General features: G+C 40.7%; 1 protein-coding gene across 1 annotated transcript in view; it reads left to right on the plus strand.

The window, feature by feature from the left end:
• Positions 1–13,840, plus strand: part of LOC134802150 (zinc finger protein 25-like) — a 371,645-nt gene extending 357,805 nt beyond the window's left edge. Inside the window, exons 5-12 of the mRNA XM_063774744.1 lie at positions 175–299; positions 1,125–1,199; positions 1,939–2,068; positions 3,703–3,900; positions 4,652–4,822; positions 6,492–6,593; positions 12,256–12,354; positions 13,676–13,840. Of these exons, the coding sequence (XP_063630814.1) occupies positions 175–299; positions 1,125–1,199; positions 1,939–2,068; positions 3,703–3,900; positions 4,652–4,822; positions 6,492–6,593; positions 12,256–12,354; positions 13,676–13,840 (1,065 nt within the window). The remainder of the gene's footprint in view (positions 1–174; positions 300–1,124; positions 1,200–1,938; positions 2,069–3,702; positions 3,901–4,651; positions 4,823–6,491; positions 6,594–12,255; positions 12,355–13,675) is intronic.
• Positions 13,841–14,804: the final 964 nt, after the last annotated feature.

Below are 14,804 nucleotides of genomic sequence, written 5' to 3' on the forward strand. Positions count from 1 at the left end.
TTACGGTTTAGACTCACTTGTTTTTAGTCACTCGCGCGACATGTTTCGGAGAGCCTAGGTCTCCTTTAATACGAATATATACTATATATTATATGCTTATAGCTCGTGCGCTTGCATATTATATTATGGCGACATTTACGAGTTTTTTTAAGAGACCTAAATATTTAATTTTAGAGCAAAGGTCCGTACTCCTGTGAGATCTGCGCTTCGTACTACACGCGCCACCGGCTCTACATACACCAGAAGCGGCACCGACTGAAGTACATTTGCAATGAGTGCAACTTCGTCTCCAGACACAAGTTAGTTAATTTAATATCCAACCGCAACATGTTCGCGGGCGTATGGGCGAACACATACGCCTGCGAAACATGCTGCGTTATTCAACGTGTAGCATAGGGGCTCGGACCAGCATACGCTCTCTACAAATACTTTATTTCAGTACCAGCGTACCCCCAAAGCGGCTCGCGTGCCGCGGTTTCCCGACCCCTGCTCTACATCGTCATCTTCCTCGCGTTATCCCGGCATTTTGCCACGGCTCATGGGAGCCTGGGACCCGCTTGACAACTAATCCCGAGAATTGGCGTAGGCACTAGTTTTTACGAAAGCGACTGCCATCTGACCTTCCAACCCAGAGGGGAAACCAGGCCTTATTGGGATTAGTCCTGTTTCCTCACGATGTTTTCTTTCACCGAAAAGTGACTAGTAAATATCAAATGATATTTCGTACATATGTTCCGAAAAAGTCATTGGTACGAGCCGGGGTTCGAACCCGCAACCTCCGGATTGAAAGTCGCACGCTCTTACCGCTAGGCCACCAGCGCTTCGACCCCTGCCGTACATCAGGGGGGTGTCACTACGCAGTGTAGGTACATTTGGCCGGCGGTCCTCCCGGGGCGGCGTATGGCAGTGGGCGCCGCTCGACCGCACGATAGTCGTGTCACGCGGCGCTCGCGCAAACAAGATTCACCGTTCGTGCGCGGTTATAAGTTTCAATTTTGTTGCAGGCGGCGAGTATAGGTATAATTTTATACCTAAATCTGACTTTTGTGAAGGAGTGAATTTTCTGTACGGTAGTACTATTAGTTATTCTGTGCCTACATAATGTCCTTTAATGTGTTACGCAGGTCACAAGCGATCAGGCACCACGCCACGCACACCGGCAAGACCTACGAGTGCCCACACTGCTTGAAGAGCTTCATGTGAGTTCATATGATTATGTTTTTTCTAAAATCAAATACAGATATAGTTATTTGTTTCACTCGGGGGCAAAGTTGTTGTTTAACCGCTCGTGTTAATATTGATACCCGAGCAAGCGAAAAATGGAATTTTCAGCGTTGCGAGGGTTTCTAAGCAGAAGGGTTCAAACAAAATTTGCCCCCGAGTGAAACACAAAATTGTTCACCACACCAAACCGAAGAAAATATTAACTGTAAGATATCAAACCAAATCAAATCCAAATTAATGTTATGAAATATTTATCATTCAAAATAGTCATTTATTAGTCAATTCTACCAACAAACGATTAGAAAACAACTCAAAATTTTCATTTGATTACTTCGCCTCACATGTGAATAAAATGCAACTTTGCTATCGGTTTTTGAACAATCAAGAGAGCATTTACCAGTTGGTGTGGCGAAAATAAGTATTATTTGGTCCCAAGCTAAACAAGTGGGGAGACACTCCTGACTTCGGGTAAACTCGGCTCCGTTCGGCTCAGCATTGCTCCGAGCAATTATTAGGGTTGGCACCACTTGACGTCCTTTTGCGTGCACGACCACAGATAAAATAATTACTGAATTTTGACAACACTTGACATATATTAGAAAGGGACAGCATCGTCCCTGAATCGCTGTCAAACTTCGGTTTTGTAGGTGTCCTTTCTGTACGGTAGTACTATTATTTATTCCGTGGCTAAACATATTGCTTGTCTCTCCTCAGAAAGAGCACTTCGTGCTCGAACCACATGCGTCAAGCGCACCCCGAGCTGAATGTAGACTGCGTCGACTGTGGCGAGACGTTCGTCAGCGACGCCGGCCTCAGGCTACACAAGAAACGGATACATCACTTGGTAATAGCATAGAGTAGTATAAGTAAAGAAAGAGTAGTAACTAGGGCTTGCAATCCGGATATCCGGATATCCGTTTTATCCGGATGTCCGTCCAATTTACTATCCGGATTTAGATGAGGTTAGTATTCGGATAAAATGAATAATTCGAATACCATTTATGACAAAAATATCATTCCAATTTTTAAGAAAACTATTTCACAAATGTTGAAAATAATAACGTTAACCTATGTCGATTGATTTATTTATTTATTTGGATACATTTTTACAGTATAAAAACTGTTTATTCAAGTATTTCTCCTTCATTGCCGACTACTCCCTTATTTTTTTTAACCTATTTGGGAACAATCTTATGCAGATCGACCTAGCTCCGTAAAACGTACAAAGTAACTTTGAATGTACTTAATTGTACCGTGTTCCTGTCAAACGCGCTGCGCTGCATTGTTGTTAGCGTCTGAATACATTATTAATAACGTGCGAACAGAACTAAAATGGGTCCAACGGAGGAGAACTTCGGTTGATATTGAACTGCCGAACGAGATGCAGTAGCTGTTTAGCAGATATGATAAGACAGTTTTAGCATTCTGCATTTGAATAAATCTGTAATGAAAACCTTGATTGACCTTAAATTCAATGTAATATCTGAACAAGAAGAGACTGTCTCAACAGTTAGAAGACGTATTCGATTCTCTAAATATCATCAAAACCACATCTAGTACCATATGTCAATAAGACGCCAATTTCTTAACTGAAGAAGAGTTTGACTAGAATTATAATTCAAGGTTGTAAAATGTACATGAAATAACGCCAAATATCTTGTGATCATCTGAAGTCACTTAAGAAATGAATTTCGCAGCGCAGGCGGCTGCCAGTGCACATAGTAAGCGAAGGGTTGAAGTAACTCCATAAGCTATAAATTGTTACAAACATAGTTTCAGTCAGGTGTTTGCGTTTGCAAAATTGAAGCAAATAATACCGTTCTCATTAATAAAATTTGCCGAAGGTTGTTTGTCACAGTAAAGCTTCAGTGAAAAATTTTTCCAAGTGAAAACCGGACAAAAAAATTTCGGCAAAAAGGTAGAACTCCTAAAAATACCTTAGCACTTGCTGTTACGAAACCTTTTATGCGTAAAATTTGATTCTATTACACTTTTTGTAAAGTTCATGTGAGTTTTGTTAAATAAAAAGCATTCGAATTATCCGTTTTATCCGGATATCCGGATAGTAAAATAATAAATATTCGAAATATCCGGATACAAAAAATGGGCGGATATTGCAAGCCCTAGTAGTAACTCCATACATCAGTTTTCTTACCAAAACGCGCGTTATTTCGTAGTCGACAAGGTGGGTTTTATTTCCTATAATATTTTATTAGATTCATACTTGTTACATATTTGCCGTGACTTACTTTTGAAACGTGTTTTTCAATTAAAAGACACATGAAGATTGTTTACCTTATGTCTAATGCTAAAAATCGAACTATACACACAAATAAACGCATCCTATACAAATTAGCATCCTTCCTAGGTTTAAATATACTGTTTCATATTTAATTCGAAGGAAAAAATCGCATTTTACTTAGTATTTAGATTTTAAAAAAACCTACATTAAACTTTCACTAATTTCAATGTTTTCAGAAATCGCAAAAGTTCCCGTGCACTATTTGCACAGCCAAGTTCAATAGTGTCTCGGCGCTGAACAGACACACGGACACGGCCGGCGAGCACGGAGCCCTGCGGCCGTGCGAGCAGTGCGGCGAGAACTGTGCGAGCGAGCAAGCGCTACAGGAACATGTTGGGGTGGCACATCCCACTGAGTCGCATCTTTGTGATGTGGTATGTGATTGACATAGTTGTATAGTCTGACAAAAAAGAGTAGAAATTAAAAAGTGGCAATACTGTAGTGACGTCCCTTTAAAATCAATCTATATAAGAAAACGGGAAAACACTACAGAATTGCCACTTTTTAATTTGTATTTTTTTTGTCAGAATATAGAATTTTTCTTTAAAAAAATATTTTTTGTTATTACTTCAAGAAACCATAATAATTTAACTTATTTTTTTAGATCAAATTCGTCTATACCCGTATAGTATATTTTGGTAAATATAATCGGTACCTACAGAAATGGTGAATACTTTGACTCGAGTTGATTAATTTCATCTTTTGTGTTAAGTTTCATCTTTAAATGGAACGGAAAGAAGTACCTACTACAACGATTCAATGTAAACAAATAAGATGGCTGTCATTCACGATCCACATGCCACAGATAAAACACAGATGACACGCGATTTTGGAATTATTCGAAAACAGTGTTGCTAACCCGCGATTTTTCAAATTTGCCGCCTTTTGCTACTGACAAGATTTGCTTGACCAAGTCAGGCATGGCTCAGTCCGCGATTTCGTCGCTTTGCAACAGCCGCGCGTGGCGCTGTCGCCACCTAGCGGCCAGATCTGTCATGATCGTAACAGACGCGTTTTGTTAGAAAGTGAGGCTTCTGTACCTAGTACTATTATTTATTCTGTGACCAAGTATATAATTGTTTGTAATGTTTTTTTACATATTTTTAATACTATATTAATAAACAGTGCAACGTGGCATTCTCAAATGCGGCGGCGTTGGCGACGCACAACCTCCGCAAGCACCTCGGCCAGCGATACAGCCAGGCTCCCCGCCCAGATCAATACAAGAAGGGGTATAGGGCTTACAAGAGAAGGCCTAAACCATGTATGTGCGAGCAGTGCGGCGCTATTGTGCCGGTAAGTCTCATACATTATAGCAGCACTCGTACATTAAACGCACATGTAGATTATACAATGAAAAGCTCATTAAGATTGTTTAAGAATTTTGTTTATTCTTCTTCAAAATAAAAATACCTGTAGCTACATAAATCAAGATTTCATCACATCACATCACACATAGGAAGCAGGGGGAATGACGTTCACTTAAGGAAAAATGCCCATAATTTTGAAAATATCAAGGTTTATTAAATGAAAATCAAACATAGCATAAGTGTAACTAATCATTCATTAGAATTTAAACATAAAATAAGTTTAGATCTTTTAGATAACGAGAAATATAATCTTAAAAAAAAAACACTTTAACGGCATTAACCCTAGGTGTGGATAATGCCGTTCAGAACAGATTTTTAGAAAAAAATACTCATTGTCATGTGTAATTTATAAGTAACTATAATAAACGATGCAAATTTTGTTTTTAATAAGTAAATGTTGATCTCAATTACGTTATTTGGGTCAATGTTGGTTTAAGCGTGATTACCCCAAACGGCCGTTTTGTATTAAAATTGAAATTAAACATTTTACTAATAATATTGTTCAATAATATCAACTAGGCCTTGAACTTGAATAGCTTAACGATCCAAACAATCGGGCACGCAACGTAAAAGTTTGTAGAATTTCAACTTCCCGATAAAAATATCCAGCGAAAAATTAGATCGAAGGAGCTCGAAACAAACAAACGACTCTCACTCTCACGTGTTTCGCACGGACTGGCGGGGCACGTTGCCACTGGTTCAAGCGTCACTCCCCGCTCCCTTTCACCCGCACGCCGGGATCATAGGAGCTAGTTATATCAAGTTATTGAGGTGAGCGCCATTACCCGGTGACTGGTATTACCCCTGCTTCCCCTAGTACCTACATATGCATGTCATTTATACTTAGTAATAAGTTTTTATTAATATTTGGTTACAAATAGGAAACTAAAGGTCTATTACTAGAAATATGATAATCTGTTTTATAAGACTGTTTGTTTCTTAATAATAATAAAAAAAGTCGATATTTGACTGCCTTGAAACCCTCGCAACCGCCAAGATTCCATTTTTTGCACGCACGCTTGAAGTCCAATTTTAGGATCTTTCATTGGCTCGAGTATCTATATTGACACTAGAACTTAACCTCCTCATGAACACTTATTTTAATAGGTATTAGAGACCCGCCCCGGATTCGCACGGGTTACACAAAACCTTACTAAATTATACACCTAAACCTTCCTCAAGAATCACTCTGTTGATAGGTGAAAACCGCATCAAAATCCGTCCAGTAGTTTTTGAGTTTATCGCGACAGACAAAGAGACGCGGCGGGGGACTTTGTTTTATCACAGAATAAGTATAAGTAATAGTACTACCGTACAGAAAGGACACGTTACTTCCTACAAAACCGAAATTTGCCCAAAGTTAGGAGTGTCTCCCCACTGGCTTTATAAGGTGCAGTGGGCCCATAACATCTATAGAAACATACGGATGACGGTTGACAAGTACCGGGATTTATTTCAAAGACCAGATTTAGGCATAGACACATGTTGTACATATTCTCAACTAGATGGCGCTACTAACCCTATTTTAAGCTTACATTGATATAAGGAACAACAGATACCTATAGTGAGTTATTTCATATTGTATTTTGTGACAGAACCCGTCAAACCTCGCGAACCACATGAGCACACACCTCGGCGTGAAGCCGTACGTCTGTCCACATTGCCCGAAGACATTCGGCTGGATACATAATCTAAGAGTAAGTACCTACAGTTGTTAGTAGCTCATAGATCATCTTAGCTTTATGAACTATAAATAAATAATAAATAAATATTATAGGACATTTTTACGTAAATTGACTAAGCCCCACGGTAAGCTCAAGAAAGCTTGTGTTGTGGGTACTCAGACAACGATATATATAATATATAAATACTTAAATACATAGAAAACAACCATGACTCAGGAACAAATATCTGCATCATCATACAAATAAATGCCCTTACCAGGATTCGAACCCGGGACCATCGGCTTCATAGGCAGGGTCACTACCCACTAGGCCAGACCGGTCGTCAACTATGATAAATAAATCTATAGATGGATAGATAAATAATTTCTAGTTGAGTTAATATCAAATATTGATTATTTTTGGTAATTCGAGATAAATTATTCTTTTACATTTCAATTATCCTTAGCGATGCTTTGTTACTTCTAGACCGCGGGCCAGACAAAAATTTCGTTTGTCATCGCCTCCCGTTTGATACTTTGTCAGATGACAGTTTAGATGCTATATTCAATTAAAAAATAGTCAGCCGGTTGTATCGTGGTGGAAAGTCCGTCAGCGGTCACGTGAACATATGAGTAAATTTTTTTTACTTCTTTCGGTGGCAGCCATTCCTCAACCCACCAACGGAGCGACAGCTGACGTCCACGACGGCTTATCATACGTAGCCGTTAACCACTATACGAGTTATCATCACCCGGGAGGCAATTGGTCATGAAAATCTGTTCCTGGCTCGAGGTCTAGTCGTGTAACTGAATTTTCGGCCCGGTCACCGGGAATCTATGACACCGGCCCCGTCAGCTGGTCTGGCGATCGCATGGCTTAACAATCGCTAATGTTTTTTCACATCACCTATTCGGAAAAGGGCTTTTTCTTTCCCGCTAGGATGGATCAAAGTGGCACTTTTATTTATTTATTTAAACTTTATTGCACAAAGTATATACAAAATGTACAAATGGCGGACTTAATGCCAAATGGCATTCTCTACCAGTCAACCATAGGGCCAAACAGACATCTACAATTGGTGCAGAGAGAGAAATATACCTATTCAGTGAATATAAAAAAAGCAAACTATACATATAAACTACATAAATAAATAAAATATATATAAACTACTACATATTTATACAATACATACTATAAATATAATAATGATGGATATTATTCGAACTCTTGTTTTAGCAAATGCTTACGCAACAACCGCTTAAAAGAAAACTTACTTGGAGCTTGTCTAATATTTAGAGGGAGTGAATTCCAAAGACGACTAGCCTGGACGGCGAAAGAATTAGTCATAAAACCAGTACGGTGAGAAGGTATGGTCAGTTTGAGAACGCGGGAGGTACGCAGCTCACATCCTGGACGAGGAGTATCGAAGACGAATTTACTTTTGAGATATCCAGGAGCAGAAGGCTCAAACAGGATCGAAAATAGGATACAAAGGATCCGAAAGGACCTACGACGACGGATGGAGAGCCAGTTGAGCTGCCGGCGGTAAAAGGAGACATGATCGTATTTACGAAGTCCAAATATAAATCTAATACAGTTATTGAGTAGACGGTCTAGTTTATTGAGTGATTCCTGAGTGGCATTAGTAGTACACACATCCCCGTAATCAATTATTGGTAACACTAAGGACTGCACTAACATTTTTTTCGTGCTTACAGGCAGAAAGTTTTTAAATTTATATAGAGTTCTAAGTGTACCTGTGACCTTCCGACTTGTCTCCGAGAGCTGACCAGACCAGGAAAGGTTGGAATCTAAAACTAATCCGAGATTCTTAACCCGACTGCTCACCGGAATTACAGTATCCTCAAAAAGGATCGGAGCAACAGGTACTGTACTCAACCTAGACATTTGCCACTGGCTACCTAAAATTATGGCTTGGCATTTAGCTGGATTTACACAAATGCCAAAGCTAGCAGACCACTCGGCGATGTAATCCAAGTCAGCATTTATGGATGAGATAGCCGTGTTTATATCTTCCACGTCAACTTGCGCGTACAGCTGAAGATCGTCTGCGTACAAATGGTAAGAGCATCGAATCTTGGCGGTAATAAGATTAATAAAAATTGAAAAGAGAAAAGGAGAGAGAATACCGCCTTGAGGTACTCCAGTACTCAGTTCAGACCAATCAGATAACGAGCGGCTGGCACGGACTGCCTGGGCTCTATCGGAAAGATATGAAAAGAACCACTTTGTGGCATCTGAAGAAACCTGCAAATGAGTAAGAGTAGCCAAAAGTAGGTCATGGTCTACCGCCTTAAAGGCGTTGGAGAAATCTATCAGCACTAACACCGTAACTTTGGAAGATTCCATACCGAGTCTTATGTCCTCTGTAACTTTAAGTAGAGCGGTGGTGGTGCTGTGTCCAGACCGGAAACCAGACTGCAGCGGTGAAAGGAGACTGTTGCTATGAACAAAGTGTGAGATCTGTTTGTGGGCCGCGGCCTCCAGTATTTTGGACAGAAACGGGAGAATAGATATGGGACGAAAGTGGCTAAGTGAGCTCGGATTATTAATTTTGGGGAGTGGGATGACAAACGCCTTACGCCAGCATGATGGGAAAACGCCAGTGAGTAGAGAAGTATTGACTATGTGAGCAATAACTGGCAAGACGCTGTCCAGAATGTGAATAATCATAAGACGACTGACATTATCATGGCCAACGGCCTTAGATTTAATTGATACTATAATTTTGCGGATTTCTTCAATGGCGACAGGAGAAAAAGTAAAAGGAACGATATCTGGAGAAGTAAAAGAGGCAATGAGAGATAAAGTTTTGAATTTAATTAATGGATTGAGAGTTGATGTTTTAGAAAAATGCGAATTTAACTGGTTTAATGTAAAAGAAGAAGAATCTATATCAGGTTTACCTTTACCAATGCCAAGCGATCTCAAAAATTTCCAGGTGTCAGCAAGGGATGAGTTCAAGACATTTTCGTGGATATGCCGACGCTTTGCTGCCCTTACCGTTTGGTTACAGCGGTTTCTAGCAGCTTTAAAAAGACCCCAGTTACCCTCACTCCGATCCTTCTTGTATTTACGAAACGCTTTATCCCGTTTAGCCATCGCCATCCGAACATCCCTTGTGATCCAAGGAGCAGGCGGTCGCCTCAGTCTCACTGCGCGAACCGGCGCGTGTGCATCAAATAACTTTAAGAGAGAGGAGTTAAAATTGGCTACTTTCTCATCTACAGTTGATGCACCCAACGCGGCAGCCCAATCAGCCGAAGCGGCGTCCCGCTTCAAAAGATTTATATCAAGTCGGGCAAAGCTCCGCAAATGTACGACTACCGGTTTTGGTTTGGGTGGCTTGACTTTATATGTTAAGAAAATCAAATCGTGGCGTGAGAAGCCCGGTGCCAGAAACTGGCCAGAGTTAATAACGTTATCTAACGACGATGTCAGAATCACGTCCAGCCATGTATCAGGGGAGTCAGAATTGCGGTGCGTAGCCTGCAAGGGCACTAAGGAAAAATCTGCCGCTTCAACAATAGATCTTAGATGCCGTGATCTGGATGTGTCCCTCAGCAAGTCTGTGTTAAGGTCGCCCATAATTATGTGATGTGTGCACTCTGAACCTACATCCGACAGAAGGTCTTCAAATGCTGCAAAATAGTCAATAGTGGGTGGACAGTATATCACGCCCAGAATTATGCTCACACCGTGCAACTTTATTTCAAGTATTAGATTTTCCATTGTACTGGAGTGGAGAGAGGGAGAAGACTTAATAACTTTGTACGGAATGTCTGCGCGCAAATATATGGCCACTCCACCACCCCGCTCACCGGTACGGTCATTTCGCAACAGGACAAACCCGGGAAGGCTGCAAGAAGTCGAAAGGACATTGGGTTTAAGCCAACTTTCACTAATGAGAATCGCATGAGCATCGCATGAAGAAAAGGTATCAAAGAAATCTGAAAAGTGACTGCAAATGCTCTGTGCATTAATGTGGCAAACGTTAAAGAAATTAGGATATTTTTGGAATTCACACCTCATCAATGAACCAAGAGTACACGGCTCAATTAGCTCATCGGTCGAGTGAAAAGAAGTAGATGAGTCGCAAGCAGAGTAAAAAGATTCATCGGATCCATCAATAGACATATGTATATATATATTTATATATAAATATAATATAATAGTGTATATAAAATAATAATAATAACTAATACTAAACTAGAATACGGGCCCGTTTAGCCCGCCGGTCGACCAAACATAACACATACAACAATGTATAAACAAAACACCAGATTTTATACAAAGTTATAACTTATAACAGCAGTAAGCATAAAAAAAGGAATATATAAAACTACAGTGATACATTTAAAGAATAAACAAACATTACGAAATGATTAACTGAACTACGTGAAACGGAATGTGCGGCACTATTTGACATTTGTGGCTTGACACTGTCACTGTCAATAAATTGTAGCTGTCATTAGGTTCGAAATTGATAATAAATAGTGATGTCGGTAGATAAGGAAACAGTGAAAACACTTTGAAAATTACGGGTACACAGTAATAAAAACAATTATTCATGCAAAGTTGTAACAAGAACTACCGGAGATTCTCATTTCATCCTCCTCGGGTAACGTGACGATGACTCCGCCGGCTTGTTGGTTGCCTTGGTCTTATCACCGCTAGTCCCCGCGCCAACCTCCGAGACCGATGCTTCCGCGGAATGTCCTCCTGTCGAAGCCGGGCCCGAAGATGGGTGCTCGTTAATCAGCTTCTGAAGCTGCTCAGCCGTAATCACGCGATGAGTCTTACCACTAGACAGCTTAACGAATATGGTACCATCCAATGTCCAGACGGAGCGCATACCGAAATGTTTACGGGCATCGAGGAAGACTGCTTGGCGTTGCCGGGTTAAAAACTCAGACATGACAATACGGGACCCCTTCAGCGCAGTCTTCTTCCTCCAGAGAACATCTTTGAACGCTGCATCAGAACAGCGAACCAGAATAGAGCGCGAACGGCCCGCAACTGCCGGTCCAAGCCTATGACAAACTGTAAATGACGAAGAGGATGTCTCGACTTTTCCTCCCTGCTAGGGGGGATCAAAGTGGCACATTTCTGTTCTAGGACACTGTTTTTGTTATTTTTTGCATTCTTTTTTTAGCTTGAATAATATTTTGAAACATAATAATTGTGTCAACACTAAGATTTTTTTATTTTCCTCATAGTTGATGTGAAAAGCAGTATGTGTCACACGGTATCAAAATTATTTCGTCTTGGGCGTTAACACCTGAATCCCTCATTACGCTCAGGATTCTACAATAGAATCCCGAAAGTAGTGAGATTGTAGAATCCATCGCTTCATTCAGGATTCAATGTACGCCCTTGACGGAAATATATCATTTTGATCCCTTGTAACACAACCTACTATAGTTCGTTTTTTTAGCATTAGAAATAAGGTAAACAATCTTAATGCGTCTTTTAATTGAAAAACACATTTTAAAAATAAGTTACGGCAAATATGTAACAATTATGAATCTAATACGATCATTTATATTCTTCTGCTTTCATAAGTAATAGTTACTGATTATGATGAAAAGACATGTCAACATCGCTTACCTTCTTTGAAGTTCTTTTTAATGCTAAAAAAAACGAACTATAATGTGTGTGTGTGTGTGTGCAGAAACATTTGCGCGTACACAGCGGCGAGAAGCCCCACCAGTGCCCCGAGTGCCCGCTCGCATTCAGCTCGAAGTCTAACTACAACCGACATTACAACACTGTAAGTGACTTCAGTGACGATAAGGTATCGTCTTGGGTCGTCCCATTAGTTTTTCGTCAAGTTCTTAAATTAGTCCTATTCTGCTTTCGTCACTCATTCTACATTGAAAGCCACCGACGTTTGTGACGAATGTAGAATGAGTGACGAAAGCAGAATAGGACTAATTTAAGAAGTTGACGAATAACAAATGGGACGACCCAAGACGATACCTACGATAAAACCGGTCAAGTGCGAGTCGTACTCGCGTCCCAAGGGTTCCGTACATAAGTCCGACTCACGCTTGACTGCACATTTCTAATAGGTTTTCCTGTCATCTATAGGTAAAGTACTATTTTGTGTATTTTTTTTTCAAGATTTTAGGCCCAGTAGTTTCAGAGATAAAGGGGGGGGGGGGGAATGGTCGGACAGACAGACGCACGAGTGATCCTATAAGTGTTCCGTTTTTTCCTTTTGAGGTACGGAACCCTAAAAAAGTGCGAAAAGTGGGAAATTCGCAACGAGTGGTGATAAATTGAAACACGACCGAAGGGAATGTTTGAAATCGACACGAATTACCTTTTCGCACGTGTATTGTACAACGTTTTACAGTACGGGTCTATATCGGGTCGCATAATAATTGATTGTTGAACCTAACCTAGGGCACAGAATAAATAATAGTACTAGGTACAGAAGACTCTCTCTAACAAAACGCGTCTGTTACGATCAGGACAGATATGGCCGCTAGGTGGCGACAGCGCCACGCGCGGCTTATGGCTAGCCACCAAAATTGGGGCCGAACGGATGTACTTTTAGCTACCTGTAGCAAAGCGACGAAATCGCGGAGTGAGCCACGCCTGCCTAGGGTAGGTTAGGTTTGTTTTATAATTATTCAGAAATGTTAATAGTTTCAGCACAATAACAATTATGCGAAATGAGTTTTATGCGTAACATTACATTAGGACAATCAAATATTATGCCACGAGATAGGCACCGTAATTAGAGTCTGGCGAAGCTAACTCTGCAGCGATTTTGATCGCTTCCTGTTTTGTGCGAGAAACGGGTATAGGCTACATTCCTACTAGTCAAATCAGCTTCTTTTTTAGAACTGTCAAAACGAATTGCTAATATAGAATTTATATGAAAACAAATGTAGGGACGTCACGGTAAACTCACCTACTTTTTATATTTCAATCCGATTTATTAAATACAAATTGAGTTTAAAAATAGCTGCTATCTATGTTTTTCTAATAATTATCTGGTGCTTTATTTCGTGCACGGTTTGAAATAATTTATTTTAAGTACAGGAAACATCCCTATTAACGGGTTTTATTTCCTCCTGCAGGCACATCTAGGCATTCGCGGCTCGTTTCCGTGTCCGGTGTGCGGGCGCGCGTCCACCACCAAGGCCTCTCTGGACGTGCACGTGCGCGCCGTGCACGGCGACGCCGGCTGGCCCAAGCGGGCCCGCAGCACACGCAACAAAAACACGCAGCTAGATGATCAATGATTAAATACTTCGTTTAAAAAAATGATGTTTTATTATGAAGAAATCCATTACACCAACCTTTCAACCTTCGGCAACCTTTTAGCAGCCAAGGGCCACATAGTAGTTAACGAAGTTGACGCGGGCCGCACTTTGGTAATATTTGTGACTTTAGCAGACGTTGTCGTTTGTCAATATTACATACAAAATAGCCAGGGAGGCTCGCGGGTCGCTAGCGAGAGGTTCGCGGGCCTCATGCGGCCCGCGGGCCGCTTGTTGCCGACCGCTGCATTACACTATACTCTGTACACATCTTTAGGTATTTAAATAAAAGTAAACCAATAATTTGTACGTTTTCGGGTAGTTATAACATTTATTGGTTAACCAACCAAATACAAACCCGCCTGTCACTGAACGGCCTGACTTTAACCTACATTATTTGATCGTGTAATTTTTTCATCTACCCTCAACTGGCTTAAGGAGTCATTTGAGGGTAGATTTAGTTTACTTTTATTTAAATACCTAAAGATACAGACTATAAATATGTTACTGTGACGTCCAGGCTCCGTTGTGTACTGGGTGATCAAATGAAACAACTGTTATTGCTCGTGCACTCCGCCAGCCACCGCCATGACACTTCTCCCCGGAGTGAAGCTAGCGGGTAGTTGCGTCGTACTGTTTATTGTGTAATCGTCACAGTTACTATAGGTACATTTCGTAACTAGTTACTAAGGGTCACTTGCACCATTCCACTAACCAGGGATTAGCCGGATAAACCTGGAGTTACCATGGTCAGGGCTTCGCAACTCGCGGCTCCGTTCGGCTCAGCATTGCTCCGAGCTATTATTAGCAGAGGGCGGAATTGCTCATGGCAAAAATCAAACGTCAATAGAGTTGGAACGTTGAATTTTATCGACTTTTTCAGTTATCGATAAGTTCAGTCACCTTTTCCCTACATTTCTGACTTTAACATTAATCTCTTTGATTA

This window comes from Cydia splendana, chromosome 24 (assembly GCF_910591565.1).
Source record: "Cydia splendana chromosome 24, ilCydSple1.2, whole genome shotgun sequence".
NCBI classification, from domain to species: domain Eukaryota; kingdom Metazoa; phylum Arthropoda; class Insecta; order Lepidoptera; family Tortricidae; genus Cydia; species Cydia splendana.